Raw genomic sequence first — 26,039 nt, 5'->3', positions numbered from 1 at the left:
TAAAATATTGAATTTATCTCAAGTATACACATTTAAATTTGTAGACAATACTTATCTCGTCTTTCTTGAGTTTGTATCTTAGTTGACACTCTACATGATGGATAGTATGGGGTCTCACAATTAAAGACCACAGCTAAATTAGTGCCCTTAATGACCACCGGTTATCCTGCCGACGTGCTACGTGCCCGGCCCATATCCATTTCTTCTTCTTGATTTCAACTATGATGTCCGTAACCCCCGTTTGTTCCCTGACCCACTCTGCTCTCTTCCTGTCTCTTAAGGTTACACCTATCATTTTCCTTTCCATCGCTCGCTGCGTCGTCCTCAATTCAAGTTGAACCCTCTTTGTAAGCCTCCAGGTTTCTGCTCCGTAGGTAAGTACCGGTAAGATGCAGCTGTTATATACCTTCCTCTTGAGGGATAGTGGTAGACTACCATTCATGATGAAAGAGCCCCGTCCCATCCTTATTCTTCTAGTTATTTCACTCTCATGGTTTGGCTCCGCGGTTACTACCTGTCCTAAGTAGACGTACTCCTTTCCAAGAGATGGCAAACGCGTGAGGGGGAGACAGGAAGTTAGGTGGGTAGATGAGATTAAGAAGTTTTTAGGTATAACGTGGTAGCAGAAAGCACAGTACCAGGTTGATTGGCGGAACATGGGAGAGGCCTTTGCCCTGCAGTGGGCGTAGACAGGCTGATGATGATGATGATGATGATGAAATTAGTGAATACACCAACTAACATGAATGTGGTCTGTATGCACACTAAACTGCTTAGTGTCTAAGCAGTTTAAAATAATGTAAAAAAATGATGTGTATATGCAAAGACATATACAGTATTCTCCATTTATACATTCAATTTACTCTGAATGGAGTGAAATGGCCAAAATTATGCAACTTTCTGAAGGACGGAATAGCTTCCTATTTTTCCATATATAGAAATCTCAGCTGCCTTCATGAATTCAGAAAGTACCGACACATTTTTTTGAAGTTGTAGAACTCCGACGAGGAAGGTTCCCACCTCCACTCTACTTTCTCACACGAGAAACTGTAGCATAGCACAGACTACAAACACAGAGTATCCACACTTGAGCCTCTAACACACTGTACGCGCTACACTCTATTCGTATTGCCATGCGCATTTATAAACTTTATTTTGAAGTATCTGAGTGTCAGCCACAAAAAACGGTTAGCAACGCTCGGTGCAGACCGCTCCGCAATGCTTGGGAAGTTTTGCGATTGTTTGAGATCATTCGGCTTAGATTATGCGCAGGATGCGAATAGTCAAGTTTATTCGGTACCAGCTGCTAACTGGTACCAGTTGCAACTGGAATCAGCTGGGACCAGTTGTTTCCCTACTGGAACCATTTGATCCCAGTTGATGCCAGTTGAAACCAGTTGGATTCCCAGTTACTCATTTTCACCTGGGAAAGCTCATGCAAGCATTAGCGATAACGCTGGAAGGTGCGACGACTGCTTTATAAAAGACGACGTGCTCCGCCGATGTTCAGATTATTCGATGGCCAATGACCGTTCACGCTGCTATCAGTTTATAGTGTGAATCTTGTACTTGACCTTTCATTTTCCGGGCACAAGTTCGCCCAGATAAAAAGTTTAGTCTTGAACACACCAACTGCTGCCTTCTTCAGTGTCACGACCTGGTGACAATATATATGCTCACACTGCAAGGAGTAAGCAACCATCTAGTACTACATGGTACAGGCGTGCTAAAGCACAACCACACTTATCAGACGTCCCATCACATAGAAATGGCAGATAGTACTGTCCAACTTGGACTCGACGGACCAGCTTGAACTAGTCTGGCGAGTGAGACAGCTAGGCAGCTAAGGCCACCGGACTTTTGGCTGAGGGAACCATTTACTGCAGATTGAAGGAGCTACCCACGTGTTCCGCATATTGTCTATTGTCTTTAACCGTCACGCACGTCTCACATGTAGAAAATGACACCTTGCAATTGCTTCTTTTTCTGCACTGTACTTTTTCACATAAAGTACAAAATAAATTAAACAGACATGCATGTGTGCAAGCATACATCCAATCCATTTGTTTTGTGCGCTGTGTGAAAAGTGCAGTGCAGAAAACAGGATGGTACATGCCATGCCAACTGGCCCTATTTGAAGAGTTGCTGACATTTAGGAAGCGTATTGGTGATAAGATGTTTTAATTTGCCAGAAAAGCTGGTCTCAGAGTGCCATCACCAACATTATAATTATGTGATTACAAGTCGATAATGAGAATGGGACTTGACTGGTCATTTCCTTTTCTGTCTTGTACTCTAAGGGGAATAGATATGTTGTAGGACAGCAGTGCAGCAGGATATGTTATAGTATATTGCCACGTGCTTGCTATGAGAAAGACGAAGAAGACAGCGAAAAGGCTCATACGCGTTTTACAGGAGCCAGAAAGAAGAAAGAAGAGAAGCTCGCTTGCGCGCGGTATTAAAAAGACCAACCTGCTGTTCTCTCGATCTTGGCATTACAACCTCTCTCTTGACGTCGCAACACTGGTGGAAGTGCTGGAGCCTGCAACCTGATGCAGGAAAGCCTTATTCGGACACGTACCCCCAGTCCGGAGACCCAGCCTCTCGTCACGACTCCAGTCCACCGATTCAGCCGGCGCCTCCTAGGCCTAAGTCCGGAGTTCTCGACTGTTCCTCCTCTTCCCAGCATGGCGGCTCCTACAACATCAGCGGATCTCCTTCCTTCCCAGGTGACTCTTGAGCATCCTCACGTGCCTGAAATCTTCCGTGGGGAAGCGTATGAGGATGTCGAGGACTGGCTCGAACAGTTCGAACGGGTCGCTGTGGTGAATCGCTGGAACGAACAACAGAAGCTTGGCCGTGCCTATTTCGCGATGGAAAATAGCGCTCGCACATGGTACGAGAACCGGGAGCCTACTTTCCAAATTTGGGCCAATTTCCGCCACAAGCTCCTCGAAACATTCCAGAGCTCGGATCGGCGGGATCACGCACAGCAACTGATTGAAACCCGCGTGCAAAAGCCCAACGAAACCGTTGCCATGTTCGCAGAGGACATGACTCGTCTGTTTCGCCGAGCTGACCCTGACATGCCCGAGTCGAAGAAGGTGTGTCATCTGATGCGGGGCGTCAAGGAACCGCTGTTCGCGGGCCTCGTACGAAATCCGCCGACAACAGTCGACGAATTTATAAAGGAGGCGACTGTTATTGAGCGGGCACTGCAGCAACGATGCCGCCACTTTGACCGCCTGCCCAACCACACGCCAATAAGTGCTGCGGCTGAGAACGCTGCCGTTGGCTAAAGTTCCCTGCGACAAATGATCCGGGAAATACTGCGTGAAGAACTTCGGGCCCTCGGCGTTCCTTCTACCGAGCCGCCAGTTGCGTCTGTCGCTGAAATCGTGCGCCAGGAGTTGCGGCAAGCCTTTGCATCGCCCGCGCCATGTCCTGAGCAGCGTTCGCTCAGCTATGCTGTAGTGGTCCGTCGTCCTCCACCTTCACCTGAGGCAGCGCCCTTCCAGCCACCGCCCGCTCTCGTGCCTTGGTGGCAACGGGATTCTGCGAGACGACCACCAGTTCGCAGAACCGACTTGTGGCGCACGGCTGACCGTCGACCCCTTTGCTTCCACTGCGGGGAACCAGGCCACATTTCCCGCTACTGCCGTCATCGAGATGCTGGGTTTGGCAACTTTTCACGTCCAGCTTCTTTTCGCTTTGAAGACCGTCGCGCCCACGATGGTGACCGCTTGTCGACCAGCCAAGTATCTTCACCAAGTCGTCGTTGGCAATCTCCGTCACCTGTGCGTCACACTTCCCCGAACCGCTAGAGCTACGCTGACGTTACCAGAGGCCGTTCCCCGAGCCCGCGCCGGGGAAACTAACTGCTGCGACCTCCGGGGCCAGGTTGCCAATCGTCGAGATGCCGAAAAGTCCCCCCTACCGCCGCAAGAAGACGATATGACGACGACGAATACTAATGCCGACGACGTCGTACGGGCCGATCTCAGTGTTCTCATAGACGGACACCACGTGACAGCACTGGTTGACACAGGCGCTGACTTCTCGATTATGCGGCAAGAGCTCGCCGACCGCCTTCGGAAGGTCAAGACGCCGTGGACAGGGCCGCACATAAGAAGTGCTGGTGGTCAGCTAATGACTCCAACGGGTAAATGCACCGCTCGGCTTGTAATCAGCGATTCCAGCTTCGTCGCCACTTTTGTCCTTCTACCAGAATGTTGTAAAGAGCTCATTTTGGGTATGGATTTTCTGCGAGAGTACGACGCTGTCATCAACATTCCGGACCGTATGGTGACGTTTTCCGCACATCTGTATGTCGACACCACCACGACCACCACTGACGACCGACACGAGCGTTTGCGAGTAGCCGACGATGTGACGCTCCTGCCGAGATCCTGCTGCCTTGTGTCTGTATCATGTGAGCGGCCGAGTCATAAAGATGTAATAGCGGAGCAAATAGCTACGCTATTGCTTACGCAAGGTGTTTCCGTCGCGAGAGGCATTCTGGCATTAGCTGGTGGGCAGGCAGAAGTACTCCTCACCAACTTCAGCAACGAGCGCCGTCACATCCAGAAGGGTACCGCGATTGCCTACTACGACGACATCGACCAAACGAGGGATTGTTTCGCTTTGCAATCTCATGACGCGACCACGCCTCCCTCGACTCCTTTGTCTGTCGACGTCAGTTCTACTCTGTCACCCTCTGATAGGCAGCGCCTACTGGAACTGATACACCAGTTCGAAGATTGTTTTTCGTGCACATCAAAGGTCAGGCAAACACCATTGACCAAGCACCGAATCGTTGTTGAAGATAACACGAGACCGATCCGACAGAATCCCTACCGTGTGGCTCCGAAAGAACGCGAGGAGATTCAAAAGCAAGTACAGAAGATGCTCCAGGATGATGTCATACAGCCTTCAAAAAGTCCTTGGGCATCTCCCGTGGTATTGGTTAAAAAGAAAGACGGCAGCTTGCGCTTCTGTATAGATTACCGCAAGTTAAACCAAGTCACGAAGAAAGACGTCTACCCGCTGCCACACATGGACGATTCTCTGGATAGACTGCGGCATGCACGCTATTTCTCATCAATGGACCTACGAAGCGGCTATTGGCAGATAGAGGTCGATGAGCGCGATCGTGAGAAAACTGCTTTCATGACGCCCGACGGTCTTTATGAATTTAAAGTCCTTCCATTCGGGTTATGTTCAGCGCCAGCCACTTTTCAGCGTTTGATGGACACCGTGCTATCAGGCCTGAAATGGCATACATGCTTGGTATATCTCGACGACGTTATTGTCTTCTCAGCTACATTTGAAGAACATCTAAACCGGTTATTCACAGTTCTCCAAGCTATACGTTCGGCTGGCCTGACGTTAAAACCAGAAAAATGTCATTTTGGCTTCAGTGAGCTTTCCTTCCTCGGTCACGTCGTAAGTCACGAGGGTGTTCGACCTGACCCAGCCAAAATAGACGCTGTTGCAAACTTTCCTGCACCACACAACAAAAAAGCAGTGAGGCGCTTCTTAGGACTATGTGCCTAGTTACCGACGATTCATCGCGGACTTTTCGTCTATTGCGGCACCTTTGACCCGACTCACACGAGAGGATGTTCCCTTTCTTTGGGGCGAAAAGGAACAAATGGCATTTACCGGCTTACGTCAACGCCTCCGAACACCTCCAGTTCTTGCGCACTTTGACCAGGAAGCGCCAACAGCACTTCACACCGACGCCAGCAATGTAGGCCTGGGCGACGTACTGGTACAGTGGCAAGACGGCACTGAAAAAGTGATAGCCTATGCCAGCCGAGCTCTCTCTCGCACCGAGGAGAACTACTCGACTACCGAGAAGGAATGTCTCGCTGTTGTGTGGGCAGTAATCAAATTTCGCCCATATTTGTACGGGCGCTCATTCAAGGTCGTCAGCGATCACCATTCGCTCTGCTGGCTCACTAACCTGAAAGACCCATCTGGCCGTTTGGCGCGCTGGAGCCTTCGGCTTCAAGAATTTGATATGAGCATAACTTATAAATCCGGAAAGAGGCATACTGACGCCGACTGCCTCTCGCGGTCGCCCGTCGAGCCTGCCGCCATTGATGACAAATCCGTGGACGCCGCATTCTTGGGAGTCGTCAACACGGCCACTATTTCACAAGAGCAGCGCGGCGACCCAGAGCTGCTTCCGCTCATCGATTTCTGGGAAGGACGACGTAAAGACGTGCCGCGAATTTTTGCCAGAGGACTGCCATCTTTTTGTTTACGGAACGACGTTCTCTACAAGAAGAACTTTTCTCCAAGCGGCAGCGCGTACTTGCTCGTCGTGCCTTCATCACTGCGAAAAGAAATTTTAGAAGCCTGCCATGACGAGGCCACTTCCGGTCACCTAGGCTACACCCGAACGTTGTCCCGACTGCGACGAAAGTACTACTGGCCAAAACTACATGCTGCTGTAAAACATCACGTTCAGACTTGTGCTGACTGCCAAAGACGCAAAGCGCCCCCCGGTAAGCCAGCGGGCCTATTACATTCTGTAGAAGTACCAGCACGGCCATTCGCCCAAATTGGAATGGATTTCCTGGGCCCATTCCCAACTTCTACTGCAGGGAACCGATGGATCATTGTCGCCACTGATTACCTCTCTCGCTACACGGAGACAAAAGCTATGCAGAGGGGCACAGCAGCAGAAGCGGCTCACTTCTTCATCGAAAACGTCGTCCTTCGGCACGGCGCCCCAACAGTGGTCATCACCGACAGAGGAACTGCCTTCACCGCGGAACTTTTGGAGTCGGTTCTCAAGCTCAGTGGTACAGCTCACCGGAGAACGACTGCGTACCATCCCCAAACAAACGGACTAACGGAGCGCCTTAATAAGACCCTCGCAGACATGCTCTCTATGTACATCGACACGGACCATAAAACCTGGGACGAAATCTTGCCTTACGTGACCTTCGCCTATAATACCGCTCGACAGGAAACTACTGGAATGACACCGTTCAGTTTAATCCATGGTCGCGAGGTCACGACAACGTTGGGCGCTATGCTGCCGCACGAGGGTGACGACATTGATACCGACGCCGAAGAATTTACTCAGCGCGTCGAGGAAGCCAGACAGCCTGCCCGCGTACGCATCTGTCATCAGCAACATAAAGATGCGAAATGGTACGACCTGCGACACAAATTCGTTACCTACACACCCGGCGACAAGGTGTGGGTCTGGATCCCAATACGTCGACGCGGACTTTCTGAAAAACTGCTGAGACGATACTTTGGTCCCTACAGAGTCATCCGACGCTTGAACGACGTGAACTACGAGGTCGTTCCCGACAGTGATTGTGGTTCCAGTCGCCGGAAGCATTCACCCGAAGTCGTGCATGTCGTGCGGATGAAACCGTACCTGTCCAGCTAACTCTGGTTGGGTTCCAGTGCATATGTGCGCGCTTTTCTAAATAGAGCGCCTGGGCTGCGCATCGGGACGATGCCTCTTTCGGAGGGAGGCAAATGCCATGTGCTTGCTATGAGAAAGACGAAGAGGACAGCGAAAAGGCTCATACGCGTTTTACAGGAGCCAGAAAGAAGAAAGAAGAGAAGCTCGCTTGCGCGCGGTATATTAAAAAGACCGACCTGCTGTTCTCTCGATCTTGGCGTTATGACCTCTCTCTTGACGTCGCGACAATATGTTATAGGCTGTACACCATGCCATAATTAAAGGATCTGTTACATTACCGTGTACAGACCAAATTACTTCTTTTCCATCACTTGAATAGAGTTGAATGATTAACTGTTACGCATTGATTTTCTTCTATCTCCATGTTCTGGATGCTGAGCAGTGCCTGAGAGTCCTGCATCATGTACTCACTAATGGTCATGCCACAGTACGTTCCATCCTAGCCAGAAAAGACACTGCCATTCGATCAGCTGCAAGTGAGTGCACCCTTCCTTTCATTTGATTATAAGCAGCTCTCTTGCCACACTTTTCATTGTTTGCTTTCTGACTATATGCTTCGAAAGCGTGAGCCCCACTCGGGACTTAAACTCCACACCATACATTCCAATGACTGCAATGAGATTCAGTAGATATAAGCTGTACATTTGAAACCAGGACATGGATACCTTAGGGATTTGACAAATCTGCTCTCTGGACCTCCTTTGCATGACTGTATGGCTGCACTTTCAGTGTCCTATGAACTAACAATGCATGTCCTACAATGAACACTGCCGCACGTGCTGCGTACATCCGACAGACGTGTCAGGGCCTTTTGCAGTGTGTGCTATGTGAATATCATGTCTGCAGCACATGCTGAGTGATGGACGCAATGGGCAAAGCCCTAACAAGGTGAGATCAGACACATTGGGTGCACACATAACAAACATGCACGTGGAAGTGCAGATTACTACTCTTAAAGCAGTTAGCTGGGCTAGTTGTAACACTGAATCGATGCATTTGCGGTGAATATGAGAAAAAGGAAAAAAATGCGCAAACACGGGAAGGCAAAAGAGCAGTGTTCTTACTGTTGTCTTGCCTTTCTGTGCTTGCATATTTTTTTCCTTTTTCTAGCATGTGCTGGAAATGCATCAGAATATTCCTCATTCATCTTGGTCTTCCAACTGGCACAAGCACAGCACTGAAATAACTGAAGTCTTCAAAGTAAATTGCATAAGAAAAACATGTGATACCTGCATGATCTGCATGCAGGCTTTGGATTATAATTCAAACATGCGAGAAAACATTTCTTTACCAGCTAACTATATTCATGTGTTAGCCTGAACAGTAGGCTACATGCTCTGGGAACTTTTAGGGTTCTATATCTGGAACAGGGTGTGCGGCGTATTTCCCGTTTGTGTTCAGAGCTGTGCATGCAGACAGTGGAACATGATTTGGATGTCTTGTGGACAAAGTATTTTTGCTGGGATACCATAGTGGGGATTATGCACACCACTGATTAGCTCTGGTTACACACCGCTACTTTTGGAAATGACGGCTACATTTGCATGCAGTGACATGGTTTCAGCATACTGTCAGTCCCACAGGCGGGATTATATTGTGTGTGTGTAAAAACAAAATAACAAAATATGAGCGCGAATAATTGATTGGCTATACAAGCAAAGAAGAACACGTAGAACAAAACGGTCAAGCGTAACACATGCAGCTGTCTGTCACTTTTGCTAAAAAATACATTGGTTATACAGCTAATAGGAACATGAAAAGGGGAAATCACTTATCACATCTCTCATCTTCTTTTAACTCCAAAGGACAATTGCAGCCCATCTTCCTTTTTTTTTTCTCATGGCAGCACACAAGGTACTTGTCTGTTGTGCCTTTAAAGCAGGAGTCTCAAACATGCGGCCCGCGAACCTTTTGTTAGCACCCCACAGATTCTCAAAGAATAAACTTTAGTGTCTTTGCTAAATGGTATTCACATTATTTTCTTGCCTATTACGAATAACAACGCTTTGTTCGGGGGAACTACAGAGACTGGACTGGTTTCAAGCATTTTTTTCCTGAGGCACCCACTGCAGTCACTATGTGTTGAAACATCACCGTAATACGGAAACATTTTTTGTGAATTTCAGTCATTCTGCAGACCGGTATTGATACCTTTCTCGAAACCTACGTCAAATTCCCTGCTGATATGACCCATATACAAGATATCAGAAAGGCATTGAAATGGCAACGTAAGGTAACATTTTGTTGAAATCCTCTACCCCAACCCCCCCTCCCCACTCCAATTTTCCCTTGGCCCTTGTTGGACTAAATTTCAGGACTGTGGCCTGCTAGCTGAGATGAGTTTGAGACTCCTGCTTTAAAGCTACGACATATTGCGTCTAGCCAGTGCCAACTAGTGTAAATTCAGTTCTGTTTGTCTGGTTGGTGAAGCATAGTTTTGTCTGTGTATGTGCTGATTCACTCGCCTCCATTTATATGGTTGCTTGTTTATGCTAGGCATTGCTGTTGTGCCATGGACATTGAGCCTGCTCACTGTGGGCAGCGTTATAATGGTTCCAGCATGCTCCAGCGTTTTAATGGCTAGAAGTCATTTGGAGCAGCTTCTTGTTGATGAGTTGCTCACTTATGAAAATGAAATAATCCAGCCTCGCCCTTGGGTATCGCACAGGCATATGCACTATTTAATGGCATTAAAGTCTAAGTAAGTTGAATGTTCTTGGCCTCACCGCAGTTTGTTCCAGTGACCCTCTCAGGACACCGAGTGAGGAGCATCGCGGATATGCGGTACTTAGCACCTAACATTTCATATTGCTGGAAATGTGGTAGGGAGCTAGCACTTGTGTGGGTTGCAATGCTTGTTTGGGATCTTAAAGAACCAGTAAACAGGCTCAGACTTTTTTTTTACGCCTCCCAAACAAGCTTGCTAATTCGTGCAGAAGGCCACGGTGATCACATTCTGCAAATATCACAGCGCTGCACGCAGTGTAGATGCTCTATTTCAAAAAACCATTTCTGCACCCCTCTCCAGCAACTGTCCAATCCTCCTCGTACGTGCAGTGACATAATCTTACCCATGGGCAACTTTACGTATCACCGGCTTTGTCGATTGGTCTTCTACTCTACGAAACAGCGCCTCGGCCCTGCGGTGATGTGGTTTCAGCTGTGCATTTATCACGCTTCTTCACCGCGCCGCTAAGGTGACCCGAGCGCCGCTTTGACACGAGTGACATGTGGAGCAAGCCTTGCTCGGTCGTTGGCTACGTGCCCATGCACTGACATCATGTTACGTCACCGAAGTGGGCATAGTCACGACAGCGGGCTACGCCTACCCCTCTTGGCTGCCGAGAAGGGTAGGAAGGCCGAGTGAGAAACCGAATCCAGCCGAAGCGGGTTGTTCTATACCTTGTAGCTTCCTTATTACTGCACGTATTCGTAAAATCCTTGCGGCCGCATGTTCACACGATACAATAATAATAATAATACTTTATTGACATTTGGCACAGTAACAATGTAATACAAAATTGGCCTGCCAAAGCCTCATTGGGCTTGAAGGGCAGAGCCGACAGACAGCAGACAACAGGAATTCATTTACCTAGGACCACTCAAATGCAGATACCTTTTTTTTTTTATCTTTTCGCGCATACATGCAAACAATAGACGCGCATGTACAGCAGTGCATGAAGAAATAAAACTGATGTTAATGCATATAACGTCACCTAGCCTTACATGAGTTGACCATTCGTACATGCAATGCACAGTTATAGCTTCATAACACATTTTGTACTGCGGGGTTGTTTAATGGCCCTTTAAAATATAGTTGGCACTGTCTTGGGCACTTACATGAACAATTTCTCAGTTTTTGCATGCACCAGCACCACCACAACATAACGAAATGTGTAATGCACCTGTGCAGCATTGTTGACAAACAGTCATTGATTGTATTACCTGGCACCTGTTCTTGAGATTTGAGAAAGCACGCATTGACTTTTTATGATGGCAGCGTTTCCAACGCTACTGTAACAGGGGATACATGAAATTCTGCAAATGAGGTTCTCTGTGCGTCTCATTTGACGCACGCATGATGGTGTATATCATCCTAGAAAGAGAAAGGGCATATGAAGGAAAAGGAGGTTAACTGGACTCACTTAGTCCCGTTCACTTCCCTGTGCAGAGGGAGAGGAATATGGGAAAGAAGTCATGTATAGCATAACTAAAGCAGTTGAGAAGAACTAGAGGTGCTATCTTAGCCGCCATCTTGTGTTTACTACATTTTCGCTGAAAATTTGTGAACATAGGGTGTTGCTGGAGCCAACGTTTCGACAAGTGGACTTGTCCTCTTCAGGGCAACCCAGCATAAATATTTCACCTCTTCAACCTTCCATCTTCCCCTGAACGTCTGCCTTGTTTGGATCTACAGGCTCGCTGTTTTTCATGTGTACCAGTAGCCCATTGTGCCATGAGAGCAGGGGCGGTGCCAGCGGGGGGGACGGGGGCGCAGCTGCCCCCCTAAGATATCCACCTGCCCCCGCTTTGCCCCCCCCCCCCTCCCCCAAGAGCGAACACATTCAAAACAGAGCACCTAAGTTTCCAGCCTCCCTGCCCCCCTGAAGGAACTCAATTTTCATGGGTGCCCCCCCTGGTAAAAATATCCTGGCACCGCCCCTGCATGAGCAAGAGGTCAACCATTTTGTGTGGGGCAAGCTAATAGTGTGGAGAAATGTAATTTCATCATTCTGCATATCTTCAATTTACTAGGTCTACAGAAAGAGAATTAAAAAAATTGTTTAGGTAACAGTTGGGATAGCTGTGCAGTCTATAGTGACTTTTGTCTTTTTGCTCATGTCCATGGTTCTTTACCTTGAAGACTGATATGCAAATGACGGTGAGCTCATTGCTTTTGGGCATATACTAAATGTTAGCCTTTCCTGCTTGGATCAAATTATTGGATCTTTTTTTTTCGAATGTTTTTTTCCTGCCCTTCTTGGAGCAGATGTGTCCGGTGGTGGTTCGGAGAACCAGTGCCTCCGCTTGCTTGCCAAGGTGAGTGGTGCTGTAATGGTTTAGAAGAACAGACTTAGAAGCTGTAATGATGTAATGCTGCATGGAAATTTGCACACTGGGACTTTCACCTGCACAGTTTGATAATTAAGAATTGTATAGGTCAAGCACCTGTTGAACTAACATCTTGAGTGAAATAACCTGTATGATGAAGGATTCCTTACATCCCGGCTTGATTGCAAACGTCACAGTGTGGGAGCCTTACATCGAGTTATGGCAGTGCAGGATGGCACAGTTTTTTGTCCGTAAATGGATTAGTGTAAGGTGTGATTGAATAAAGCTGTTGAGGCAGTTCCCTGCAGTGTTAAAGAATTCACAGTTTCTAAGTTCTTGACGTGTTCCTTTGTATCCTTTGCTCAAAGGACCTGCTGCATGTGGTTCATGGCGACGGTGCTGGGAGTCAACAGACTTCTGGCCAGCTCCCCCCTGCTCAGCAAGGTAGATGAATTGCTCCAAACGATGAACACAGTGACGGTTTGCATTCTCGCAAGCATGGCTGCAGTGCATTATGATGGTGAGAAGTAACCTTGGGCAAGTTGGTTGTGCATTTTTACAAACAGCACGCTCTGGAAGTTGAAAATACACGTGATGAAGGTTGGTAGCTTGGCAGCTGTGGTGCTGTGCAGCTAAGCATGAGTGCTTGAGCTTGTTTCCAGGCCACAATAGTTGCAGTTCCATAAGGGTGAAATGTAGAAACACCCACTCACTTTCATGTAGCCACACATAGAAGAACACCAGGTGGTCAAAATGAATCCAGAGTCCCCAATACAGGAAGCTCTCATCGTCGTACTATCATGGTTTTGGCAGGTCAAACCCCACTATCTGTCTAACTTAGAAATATTTGCACATTAAAGAACCCCCAGTAATCAAAATTCAAACAGTTTTGCACTGTGAAGGGTCTCATAATCATATCTCTTTTTTAACACATGAAGCTCCAAAAGTCACTATTTTAAACTCACCTCCTGATCTTCTCGCATACTTGCATTTTCCATATCATGCTGGCTGTTAGAGTTCAAGACGACAAAACTTTTGACACACATGATGAACAGCATGCAAAAGAGCGATAGAAGACAGAAATGACTTTATTAAGAGATAGAAACAGATAGGCAAGTGCATTACATATCTACAAATTTAAACATTCAGGAGGCTGGTCATCATAATTAGTACTTTCTGAGCTAGCCAATTTGCAATCCTGTCGTGTTTTGCATTGATGTACGATTAAAAACACAGCTATTGTGCCTAAGTAAATATTGCGAACACTCGTATATTCATTATTCGCTCCAGTGAATAAAACGCGGTGCTAACACAAGGGAGAAGGAAACTTATAGCGTGATCTTGTGCTAGTGCTGTGTTTTATTTCCTACCACAAAGCACATTCAATTTGCCCAATTGGCAGTCCTAAATCAGTGTCATCATCATGTTGTACATGTAATGTAAATCAGCATGTTGTACTATTTATGTTAAAAGCTATACTAGGTGTGCTGTTGTGCCACTCGTATGAAAATCAGTGGATTCTTGCATAACTACTTGCATAACTACTGAGCCAAAATCTTGAATAACTACTGAGTGGTTGAAGTGCATCATTGAAGCTATCTTTTAGCCAAAATAAAGATCCCCTCGCCACTGTTCCCTATATTCATGGCTGTCATGCATATCTCAAAGTAGCAATGATTTAATAAGAGACACTAAAGAGAACAACGATTTTCCTCATGTTAGTAAATTACTCTTTCACAAACCAAAAATCACCAAGCTTGCCACAAGAAAAGGCTTGGTAAGCAAGAAAATGCACAAAAAAAACACAGGTAGCGCCACCACCTTGAAGTTCCTGTACCAAATAACATGACGTCACAGATTTTCACAGCGTCTACTAGTTCCTACATAGTTCCTAACCAGTGACAATGAAGTACATTGTCCTCTGAGGGGGCCATAGACTCAACATACCAAGTTTAGGGAAATTTCGTGGAGCCGGTGTCACTAAAATACGAAAAATGCCCTCTGAAATACGTGATGTCATGCGTGCAGATTTTGGTGCGAAATTTAGAAATGGAACCTTGACCTTAATTTGCTCCCATGTTATATTTACTATGACGTTGAAATTAACAACATTAGAGTTTTCAGAGTACAATTTATTAGTCTAAACCAATTCATTGTGTCACTTTAGAGTCCCTTTAATGAAATATTGTTCAAGAGCTTCCCACTTGTGATACATTAGAATGTCTGAGAATATTACAACAACTTAAGAAATAAACAAACAAAAAATTAAATGATACTGATTAGGACACGAATCTAAATTATAGCTAATATAGCACAATTAATCCTTGTTCATAGTTCTTAATTTAAAATAGTACTTTCTACTCTAAATACATTTTTGACAGAGAACATCTGAAGTACTTGACTCAGATCACACATTTTAGGTTGTGCATTTTTCAGATAAGCCATGTTTCTTAATTATAAAAAAAATTCATTATTCAGGTTCTTCTGATGTAATGAAAGTGGATGCTTTAACTGTTTTGGGCATTGCGAGTTAGCATGTCGTATTCCCTTAAGGGTTACTGACACGAAAATTTTCAATTGTTGTTGTCTTGCATCAAGTGAAAGGTGAAGTCCTCAAGAGCCTAGAAAATGCATTGCTAAGGGTGAGTACACCGTGAAAAACAAATTACACTATGTTTTTAAAAGCTATTTTCGGTTCCTACTGTACCCTGATGTCACAACACGGTATGAGCTTCTCATCTCGTGCTCGCACAAGATATCGTGACGTTTCTATGGCTGCTCTGTACCGTGGCTCCATTGGTGACCCACAAGCGGCCATTTTGGAAGTTTTGGTACCTGACATCATCACAACTAGCTAGACTGCTGCACGAGGTCACCAGAATTAGTACTGTAGCTTGACGTCAAGCTACTGTCAGTGTTGCTAAATTCAGAAAAAATTTTGCTGCAGTCGATTCATGAGGCAGTAAGCTCTTTTTTTAGAACATTCAATAACATTTGCTGACAGGCTAGTTCCTTGTGTTTCGTTCGTTGTGTTGTTTTTTACTTATGAACTCTTTTTAGAAGCCATTTGATCATAACTTGGAAAATGTTGCAGGGCCCCTTTAATTCTAGTGCCGACCTGTACTCTACAAAGCTGCTTCTTTAAAAGTGTTATCTTAGTGGTGCTTTAGTCAATCAGCAGGGGGCAGTTCAAGCAAATGTTGGCTCCTAACGACACTGTTTTTCCCGTGTCTTGAAGCTCAAAATAAAATGTTTGTATGTCATGCTGTGTTACTTTCGTTATTCATGAGTGTTCTATGCTTTGCAGAAAACCGGTCGTATTCTGGGCTTGGGGCTTCGGGTGGCTACAACTGGAAAATACCAGGGATTTGGAAATGCCACCACTAGGCCCAAGTATGCTTCGTTAAGCTCGTTAACATGCTGGTCTTCTCATTGCTTGGTGTTGCTAATCTATTACTCAAAGTGAAACTACTATTTACAAAGAATGCTCGCTATTCCTTGGTGTCTGTTTGGCCAACCCGAGCAATTTTCAGGGGCAAATGTGTGCTATAAACAGTGCAGAGCATGCAACAAGAGATTTGAATGGGGCAGGATGTGTTATCTGCGCTATTTGCAACCGTGAATCAGTTCTGCGGAAGTCTGCGAGATGCCCTAATGTTCATGAAAGCATTTGTAAAGCCAACAATTTGTAACACCCGCCTGACATTTTGAATGCAACCACTAGCCTGTATGAGAGAAAATTGCGTTTAAGGTTTCTATAACATTATTGCTGCAGACATGGCTAAATATTTTGTACAAAAACAAAAGCAAGCTACTAGACCCATTTCTTCAATTATTTTTTGTCTCTTTTTTATGTGTAGCTTAATCCTTTCTCTACCACTGATAACTATAATTGTCATGAGATGACCTGCCTATATAAACCAATGACAAGTACTTAATGTCATCATGAAGTCTGCCACAGTAGAGTAGCGGCTATGGTGTTTGGCTGTTGACCTGAAGGTCGGGTGGTTTGATCCCAGCCGCGGTGGTCGCATTTCAATGAAGGCGAAATGCTAGAGGCCGGTTGTACTGTGTGATGTCAGTGTATGTAAAGAAAACTGGATAGTTCGAAATTCCCAGTGCCCTCCACTACGGCGTCCTCTCATAATCATATCGTGGTTTTGGGACAGAAAACCCTAGATATTATTGTTATATTATTATTATTATTTTGTCATCATGAACAAAACTGAAGAAAGTTTACACTAGCGTGTAAAGCTTAAGAAACAGCGAAGCTTGTCGATCTTAGGTGGTTTCAACGTGGCCTTTTTGACTGATGCTAGGTCTTTCCTTGGTATAAACAGAGTAGAGTCGAACCACAGCCTGTCACAGGCCATGCAAGAATGTCCAAACTCCAGCTCCAGAAACTAACGTGCAAACCTGGCTGTGGCACCCATGGCAGAAGCGCGTGCCTTTCATCGCTTGTACTCAGCTCGCGCCACAATGGGCAAACTCAGTGCGGTGGCTGCGTAGACTGCCTCCATCTGTGGGCGTGGCTTGGCGGCGGCTGCTCCTCGGCGCATGCATGGCTAGGCGAGGTTAAACCCAGGCAGTGCGCAGCTTTGGCTTGGTTATTGATAAGCAATGGCGCGGAGGGTTTTATGCGGACACCTGATGTCTTACCTCGAGCTTTAAGAGCTTCACTCTTAGAATGCCTCTTACAAGAAAGTGATCATGATTAAAATTGTCAAATTGTGTCTCTCCTTTTCTCTTAATTGCCACATTTTCTGGCACCTGCATGGCTGGCAGCCTTTATCCTAGCATGCATCAAGGGAATAAAACCTTGTGCAAGGGGAAGTGTTTTTGTCAAATCCTCGTCAGTTGACAGCTCTGTAAGCTTCCCTATACTCGGCGACAACTTATCTTGACAGTGGAGCCAAGGCTACGGAGGCGGGGCTTCCGCACATTCGTGTTGCTCCGCAAGTAGTACGGCAGCTTGCGGCTGATTTCGGTTTTGCTCACTCGAACCATTAACTCGTTTAGAAATTTATATACACGAAAAGTGTGAATGGGAGAAACATTTCGATTGTTCAGTGCACATTTTAATATTACGAGTGTATTTTTCTTGGAAAACTAAACAGTGCGTTTGCAGCCGCACACTGACCCACAACGTCATGGACGCCATGTTTACTTTGGAAAACGGGCGTGCTGAAAAGGTGGTGCTGTGTAAGAAATGGAAAGGAAAGAGAAGCATTCTTGCAAAGTGAGCAATAGCAGTATTTACCTACGACTTTCCGAAACTGTTTGAGTCTCGTAATAAATAAAGCACCATTTATTTCAGCAAGGCAAATGATAAAATTATCAGTAAACTTAAGTACTATTTTTTGGCACGGTAGCAGGCATGCGCTTCGGTTTTGTAGCTTCCACAGTGCTGTCAGAAAAGTTGTCGCTGAGTATAGAAAGCTGAAAGTGATGTTTTCTTTAGGGTGTGCGAATATTCGAAATTTCGAATATTTTTCGAATAGTGTTTGCTATTCGATTCGATTCGCACTGAAATTTTACTGTTCGAAACTATTCGAACTTCCCAAAGACAAATGCAGTCAACGTCCGGTTTGAAAGTGACCCCTTCAGATTTTTAATATGCTTCGCCTCATTTACACTTTCGTATTGCGGCAAAGCTGCCTTTCAAGCTCCGTTACGGTTCGAACTTAGCCAAGAGACAGTCAACGTCCGTTTGGAAGTGGTCTCTAGATTTTCAATATGCTTCACCTCATCACACCCCCCTATTGCGGCAAAGCTGTCTTTCAAGCTCCGCTACTCAAGAAAAACGCCAGGTTCCAACATGGAGATGAAAGATGTGGCAGAGTTGGGGGCTCAATTAATGCTCCTTTTTGGACCTGAAATTTGAGGCAGGAAGTCCGAAAAATCGGACGCCGAAGCTTTTAGCATCCAAAATTTCAGATGTTCTTATATATCGACGTCTACGAGGCAGATTTGGAACTCCGGACTTGAAGGGAGCACACCCTTGTCTGCCACATCAGTTGGTGTTTCACCGAAGTTGAAAGAGGAGGAGAGGCTGAGGAATGGCAGCTTTGCCTATCACGTGTAAAGTGTTGTTGGCAACACTTTTGGTTGCACCAAATCATGTACATAATACAATTCGGCCTCTACATTGCCTCATTCTTGATAAGAAAGACAACTATGAAACACCACCCCGCAGTTGCTTCATCAACCTAGCGAAAAGAAACACTTTCATGTTGTTATCTCACAAGAACATACTTAGGGATTCTCTGCAACTTTTTCTGTAATTCACTTTGAATTATTCGAAAAATGTTTTGAGAAATATTCGAAAATTATTCGAAAATTATTCGATTCGATTCGCACTCAATCATTATTATTCGAATTCGCTTCGCACCCAAAATTTTGCTATTCGCACAGCTCTAGTTTTCTTTGAGGGTTCAGACAATGATGGTTGCCTCGCAGAGAAGGGCTCTTTCAAACATGTCTTTCAAGCACATTAAGAAATAAAGCAAGCTTGCTCATTTGAATGGTGCCATGTTATCAGAAAAAAAAAGGTCTACAAACTGCATGAAAAAAAAACAATATATGTATATATATTGGGTATAGCTATGGCATAATTTTTCATCATTTTTGTGGTAGACAAAGGGGTTAAGGTAAACATATGGGGAGTGCAGAAGTTAGATCGATTGCCTTGTTATCTATGAGTGGTGCTGCAAGTGTGGCTTCAATTTGGTCACAAAGACAGAGTGATATTGTAGCTTTGCATGAAAGGTCGTATTGCGAGTGCCCAGTCAGAGCATACGACAGTGGGTCTCTGTTTCATTGAGGCCCTTTTCTGGGTATGATGTATTACAATAAAACTGAAAATGGGCGATTTGGTTATTATTCGTGGTGAAATTTCAACATGCACGAAAGACATAGACCGACTGTAGGAGACAAATTGGCGCTTATTTGTCCCCTACAGCGTATCCTTTGTCTTATGCACATGCTGAAACTTCGCCATGATGTAGTACAGAGTTCTGCCGACAGCAAGGCAGTGTAAGGGATGCATTCTAACCAGCCGTTCTGCTTGTTCAGAGACACTGACCGAACAGGTGACTGACGGGATCGCGAGGGTTGTGGACAAGATCTCGGGGAAGCCGGCCGACAAGGGTAGCACTGACCTGCTGACCGAAGACCTGCCCAAGTTTCAGCCCGTGACAGTTCAGTCCCCGCCTTCCATGCCGGTAAAAACTGCCAGCATTCCACAGCAGCCAGTGAAGGTTGCAGCAAAACCACAGAAAGGCAAGTTTGTATCAGGAGGCAAGATCTTACCAACCATACTGCATTACTGTATATATACCTTCACAAATGGTATCTCAATTTGGTTTTTCTTTATCTCCTTTATTTCAAGCGTATGCCCGTCGTCAGTCAGCGCATGCATTTTATGCCATCCATTTCTTTTGCCTTGTGTTTATTTGCTGTATGGTTCTACTTGCTAGCTGTTTGCAAATGTTATTTTCCTCTTGTTTTTATTTCTTATGCTGTTGTATGGAGGATGTCTGCTGTGATGTAGGAGGCCTGGTCTGGTGACCCTTAACATTGCCTTTAGTTTCCTGCATCACGACAGTCATGTATTGTCGGCCAAATCAATCAATCAACCAGTCAAGCAGTCTCTCTCTGGGTTCGCTTAACTAAAGCTAATACAAGTTAAGGCATCCATTATTATGCATCCATTCACGTGCACTCATTGGCATTATTTTCAATGTCGTTTGCTAACGTCACCACTTGTTCTGCATGATACGGTGTCACTTAAAATAAATGTGGCAACTCTTGGAACCCTTGAACCTTTTCACTGCCGGGCTTTTTTTTTTTTTTGGCACTGCTTCACACTGCTCACCGGGTTTTCTTTTTTCTTTTGCTGCATGTTGTGTGGAACTTTGGTGTTTGCAATGCAGTTGGATGCTTTTTGGGATGTGTAAATATTTTTATTGAGGATTATCTGATGAAATAAAGCACTGCACTTGTTACAAACAAATTAACAAGGATAAGCAAATTACATTCGATTAAATAATAACTAAATGATTAGGCACTAATTCAGAGTAGCAGAGTCACAAATTAACCATTTTCAGCAGAGTCTGAATTCATCAAGAGCTCCTGAATCCCTTTTTGTCCATCAAATAGCGTGCACGTGGCATGCCCTCGCCATGGCTTTGCAGCTGAGACGCTGGCAAAGAGACGCGAACCGACTTGTGTGTACAAACACACGCTTCATCTGTTGTGAAAGATTTTACTACTAGTTATTGTTGGTTGTTTCTAGGTACCTTTCATAGATGGTGGGCCGTGCCTGCATTGCATTTACAAGAGTTCTCTTGGGAGTGGCAGGGAGTGTTCTAAAGAGGCGAAATGAGCATACTCAGGCACGGCCGGGCTAGACTGCACGCGCGCGCTCCCTTCTTACGGCCTTCGCATCGGGTGTAGTACATGCCTCTCGCCGCTGCTTTGAGGGGGGCGCTGCGACCCTGACCCTCCTCCGCCGCTCCGTGCAGCGCGTGCAACGCCGGCACACGAGTTCGGGCGCGCTTCTTCACTCACCGCGCGTTGAAAAACAAGTTGCGTAATCGTTGAAGATGCACAAATAGTTTATTTTGACTTCTTATATGCGCAACGTGCATCGAGCTTAAGCTTATCGAAAAACGTATAAATGCCAGAGCCGGGAGTACAGCTCTCCGCCATTAAACGTGTAGACATTCTGAGGTTTAGAAATAAATATTTATTGCTCGTAAGCACTCGCAAATAGTTGAACCCTTTCAAGTGAAAACTTTTCCGGACTTCACAAATGTCTCGTTCACAACCTAAAATCCTTCCTAGTCGGCTTGTGTGCGTAGGTGGAAGGCTTGTCGTTTGCGTCAGTCAGTTTGTTTAAGTGATTGACGAGGAAAAATCTTGGGAATTGTTCGGCTATGAGATCTGCGGATCGTAGGGAGTGGCTGTCGTCAACGCCTTCAGGGCAGCTTAAGATGGGAGCGCGTTGCAAGTAGGGCTCTGCTGTTTCCAAAACTTCTAGCACATTCCTGCGTGGCAGGTGTTCAGAGGCCTTATTGAAAAAAGACCACTATCTTGACCAAAAGAGCTAGAAACTCAGGCCTCGGGTAGTGTAGTTCGTTCCTGTCTTGTGCTCGCAGTAGCTTGTACAGCTGATGCTGCCTGTTGTTGGTCGTCAGCAGCGCAGCGCAAGTCACATCCGAGGTCTGTAATAATAATAAGCGACGAGGAGAGTCTGAAAAGTGCGAGCGACTTGAGCGGTTGTGCGTTTGAGCGGTGCGATTAGAGCGGTTGTGCGTTGTTAGTAGTGCGATTTGAGCGAATATGCGTATGCGACTTTGTGTTATGAGTTTTGCGTTGCAACCAAGTTGTTGAGAATTAAATGTAAACTTCTTTTTCCCTTTTAACTGTGTGTCGTGCGTTGCGTTTTCAATTGTGTCTTATTTTACGGCCCAGCCATCCTGACGCTAACAAAAGGAACGCGAAAGAGCTCGGGGTCTCCTGAATTAATGTTTCCAGGTGGTGTTAAAACCTTGACAATGCACACCACCACTCTCGGGGCGTGCCGTCCGAAGGGGTTATTCAGCAGCAAGAGTCCTCTCTTGTTCTTCTTGTTTTTTTACTTTCTTTCTCCCTATACGCAGTTCTTTTCAACCCTTAGAGATACAACTCACGTACATGTTTCAAAGAGCTGTCAAGCTGCAGACTGCAGCTTTTAGCCGTGAAAACCACTCCAAATATATTTGGAAAAATAAAGAAATAGAAAATAGCTAGCAAGGGAAGGCGTGCTCGTCTATTTATGTAAGCGACCTCTCTTAATTTCGGCCTCGTTGTCCAACGAGACCAAGGGCCAAAGGTATTTGATGCTCTCTGCTTGCAGAACAGGTGCACCGTTTTTTATCTCTCTCTCTGATCGTTGCCAGTGCTTCAAGCCTCCTGCGTTATGCCTCATGATGGTTTGCGCAAACGCAACACGGACGTAAAGAAGAAAAAAGGACGACACAAGCGCTATCAAACAACTGAATGTTTATTGGAAAAATCACAAATATATATGTCCAAGAAAGAGAACTGCGTGAGCTGCCCTTCTATCGCTTTGATTGATAAGGAAGTGTCTTTCCTGGAAAGGCGTAGTTTTGTTAGCATACACGTTTTTATCTGTCAATTATCTTGGCGCATGTGCGGGTTTGTTGTTTTTTCTCTTTCTTTTACATATATATTTGTGATTTTTCCAATAATCATTCAGTTGTTAGATAGCGCTTGTGTCGTTATTTTTTCTTCTTTTCGTCCGTGTTGCGTTTGCGCTAACCATCATGAGCATTTTCCAACTCACCCAATTCGCTAACCTCCTGCATTATGCCTCGTTAGCCGATTCTTCCACAGTTTTACTGAGTTTAAGCTTGTATTCTCCACGGGCACGTGCATACCTACATTATGCGGCGAGCCGTCTGATAACATTAGTTTCTTTTTTTTAAAGAGACGATCCTCCCACTACCCCCGACTTCCTGAATAATCCCCCTCCCCCCTCTCTGTCGAGAACCCCCATTCCGCGGTTTCACATCGAGCAACGCTCTTGTGCCGAGTGCGCGGCGCAGGAGATGCACGGTCAGGGTTGCAGCGCCCCTACCACCGCCGGGCGGCGAAACATACTGAGAAACTCTCCCATTGCTTTAGCGGCGGGTGAGAAGGCCGTAAGAAAAGAAGCGCCCGTGCGGTCTAGCCCGGCCGTGACTCAGGATTGTGCGTGTGTGGTCACCCGAGCTGTCTAGGGATTGGCAATCAAAGGGTTAAGACACATAAGCAAGGTCACAGATGAATCCACTTTTAAATTCAACTGTTTTATTTTATACATTCTGATGCGTGTTAATTGCCTCGACTTTACACTTTTCTGAAGGCAGAGTGAGCGCATAGCTCGCATGCCTCGAGCCACACATTTATTACTTACTTAGCGTAAGCTATCACGAGCTCAGAACAACCAATTTTGGTGTCAATGTTTTCTGCTGCTGGTGTCTGTCGTTACTATCACGCACAATCAGAAAAAAAAATAGTTCGAAGCATAATCAAACCCACGCGCTCTGCACTGCAGTCAGGTATTACACCACAGAGCCACACCAGTGCTTGAAACTCCCTCAGAAAAAGACCCCATGCAGGTGTCATGTCAGGCAAAAAGTCGCGTGACATAATGTAATATTGCATGGAAGAAGCGTGCGATTTCACCACTCATCACACCATGGGAATTGCGCAGAGTTAAAGCTGCCCTCCCATTACAAAGTGCTCAGCCATATTACATTATCATCATCATCATCATCATCAATCATGGCATCAACAAAGTGTGCAACTACGTAGGTGCACACATTGCCTTACGGACGTGTAGTGGGTACATCACAAAATTAATATGAATTACAGTATGGTGGGTACTTTTCAAGTGTACATGCAGCACTGTTTGCTGTAGAATTCTAAGAGAGTTCAGAACAGAATTTTCTCAAGCCTAGGCGATGAAGAGGACCCAGCCGAGTTCACCAAGCTAGACGACATCTTATACCACCGATTGTCATCGGGAACGTATACAGTGGTAGCTTCATGCAAACTGCGTCCTGCCATTCTATATATACAAGCATTTCATGATGGCGTAGGGCACTTTGACACAAAGCGTACATTGCTAAAGGTCCGGGATCGTTGTTATTGGTGGCCGGACATGAAACAATCAATGGAAAGCTATCATGCTCTCAATGCTGCCAACAGTTCAATTGCCCTACCTCGCACAGCAGTCTTCTTGGCACAATGCCTACCACAGACATTCCATTTTACAGCGTAGCAATTGACCATGTAACTATGCCACCCAGTAACTCAACTCGCCACGGTGGTCTAGTGGTTATGGTGCTCGACTGCTGACCCGCAGGTCACCGTATCGAATCCCGGCCGCGGCGGCTGCATTTTCGATGAAGGTGAAAATGCTTGAGGCCCGTATGCTTAGATTTAGGTGCACGTTAAAGAACCCCAGGCGGTCACAATTTCCAGAGCCCCCCACTACGGCGTCTCTGATAATCATATCGTGGTTTTGGGATGTTAAACCCCAACAATTATTATTATTACCCAGTAACTCAAACCGGTACATTCTCAGTGTTGTTGATTTTGCCACCCGCTATATCGTGCCTGCAGCAGTTTCATCTACACGCGACATTATCAAGCATTTGCACAATGTGTTCTACACCTATGGCATGCCAGACTACTGCCTCTCGAACCATGGCTCAGCCTTAGAGTCCAATGCATTCATGCACTTCATGAGTCTCCATACAGTCGGTCATGAGCCTCCACTCGGTCGAACTTCATTTCACAACTGCCTATCATCCCGAAGACAATGGCTTAGTCGAGAGAAGCAATGGAACGCTCCTGGCAGTTCTCTGCAAGATCTGTGCAATGGAACCATTGTCATGTTTACCCCTTACCGGGCAGCTTACGGCATCAACATTTATTCATTATTATTGTTACTTATTTATACATACTGCAGCCCATTAGGGCTATGGCAGGTATGGGCGTACATGTAAGTAAATATACAGAGATATGTGATATGCAGAGATAGGAACATTTAAGGACATGTAAATAGGAACATATAAATATGAACAATATAGGAACATGCAAGGGAACTATGCATCAGCAACAGTTCCAATGTCCCATTGATGTAACGTGCCTATAGCTTGTACTGCTTACCCCTTGTCCTCTTCATGCCTTTGTTGTAATGTCCTCTCTCTCATTTCTTTCTCCATAGTTATCATTAAATGTGCATATTCGCTGCTACAGACAGCCCAACATGAAGAAAAACTAACTTGAAGGGCGCTTGAGCTTCGCCTTCAAGAGTAAAATGCGATAGTGTAATCAAGCCCCATGCTCATCGCCTTCTCAATTGCTAGCCTGGCTTCAGTTCTCAGTGCAGGTATACCTCAACTGTGCTGTAAAGAAACGAACGACTGTGCACGTGACATTGGCTGTTTCAAGCTACCCTAGAATGCCTACTGCAAGTGCAGTTGTTAAGTGCCCTGTACGCCATAATTCTTCCTTTTATGAATCAGCGAAGGGCCCACTACGCATCTGTAAGGCAACATGCGAGCCTACGCAGCTGCTCACTTTGTTGACGCTTTTGCAGCTGATGATGATTAACTATGTCTGAGTGCTTTGTAATGGGTGGGCCTTTCAAACACCCACTCATTGCGCAATTCACATGTTTTGACACCTGGCGCGGTTCTACGCTTCTGCTACGCATATTATATGCGTTAAGGGGACTCCTTCCACTACATGACGTTTGGATAGTGTTTCTTTCCGAAGCAGTTTCAAGGAATAGTGTCGCTTGCAGTAGAACACCTGCTTGCCATGTAGACAGCCTGGGTTTGATTCTTACTCGGACCGAAGATTTTTATTATTTAATTTGCATCTGTCTCGATTTTTCAGTCACGGAAAAGATGATGATTTTTCACTCACAGGCAATGACGATGACACAGCAATTTCTGCGAAACAAGCT

The 26,039-nt window shown here is 45.6% G+C and overlaps 1 protein-coding gene across 2 annotated transcripts in view; it reads left to right on the top strand.

Moving 5' to 3' along the window:
- Nucleotides 1-26,039, top strand: part of LOC119398574 (AP-4 complex accessory subunit Tepsin-like) — a 115,510-nt gene that overhangs the window by 68,152 nt on the left and 21,319 nt on the right. The window contains exon 8 of one of the 2 annotated variants that reach the window (XM_049417667.1): nucleotides 19,583-19,789. The exons of the other annotated variant lie outside the window; for it this stretch is intronic. Within the exon in view, the coding sequence (XP_049273624.1) occupies nucleotides 19,583-19,789 (207 nt within the window). The remainder of the gene's footprint in view (nucleotides 1-19,582; nucleotides 19,790-26,039) is intronic. 2 annotated transcript variants of the gene reach the window in all.

The sequence above is a fragment of the Rhipicephalus sanguineus genome, chromosome 7, assembly GCF_013339695.2.
Source record: "Rhipicephalus sanguineus isolate Rsan-2018 chromosome 7, BIME_Rsan_1.4, whole genome shotgun sequence".
NCBI lineage: Eukaryota > Metazoa > Arthropoda > Arachnida > Ixodida > Ixodidae > Rhipicephalus > Rhipicephalus sanguineus.
Note: the sequence above shows the minus strand (reverse complement) of the source record. Positions and strands in the feature narration are given on the sequence as shown.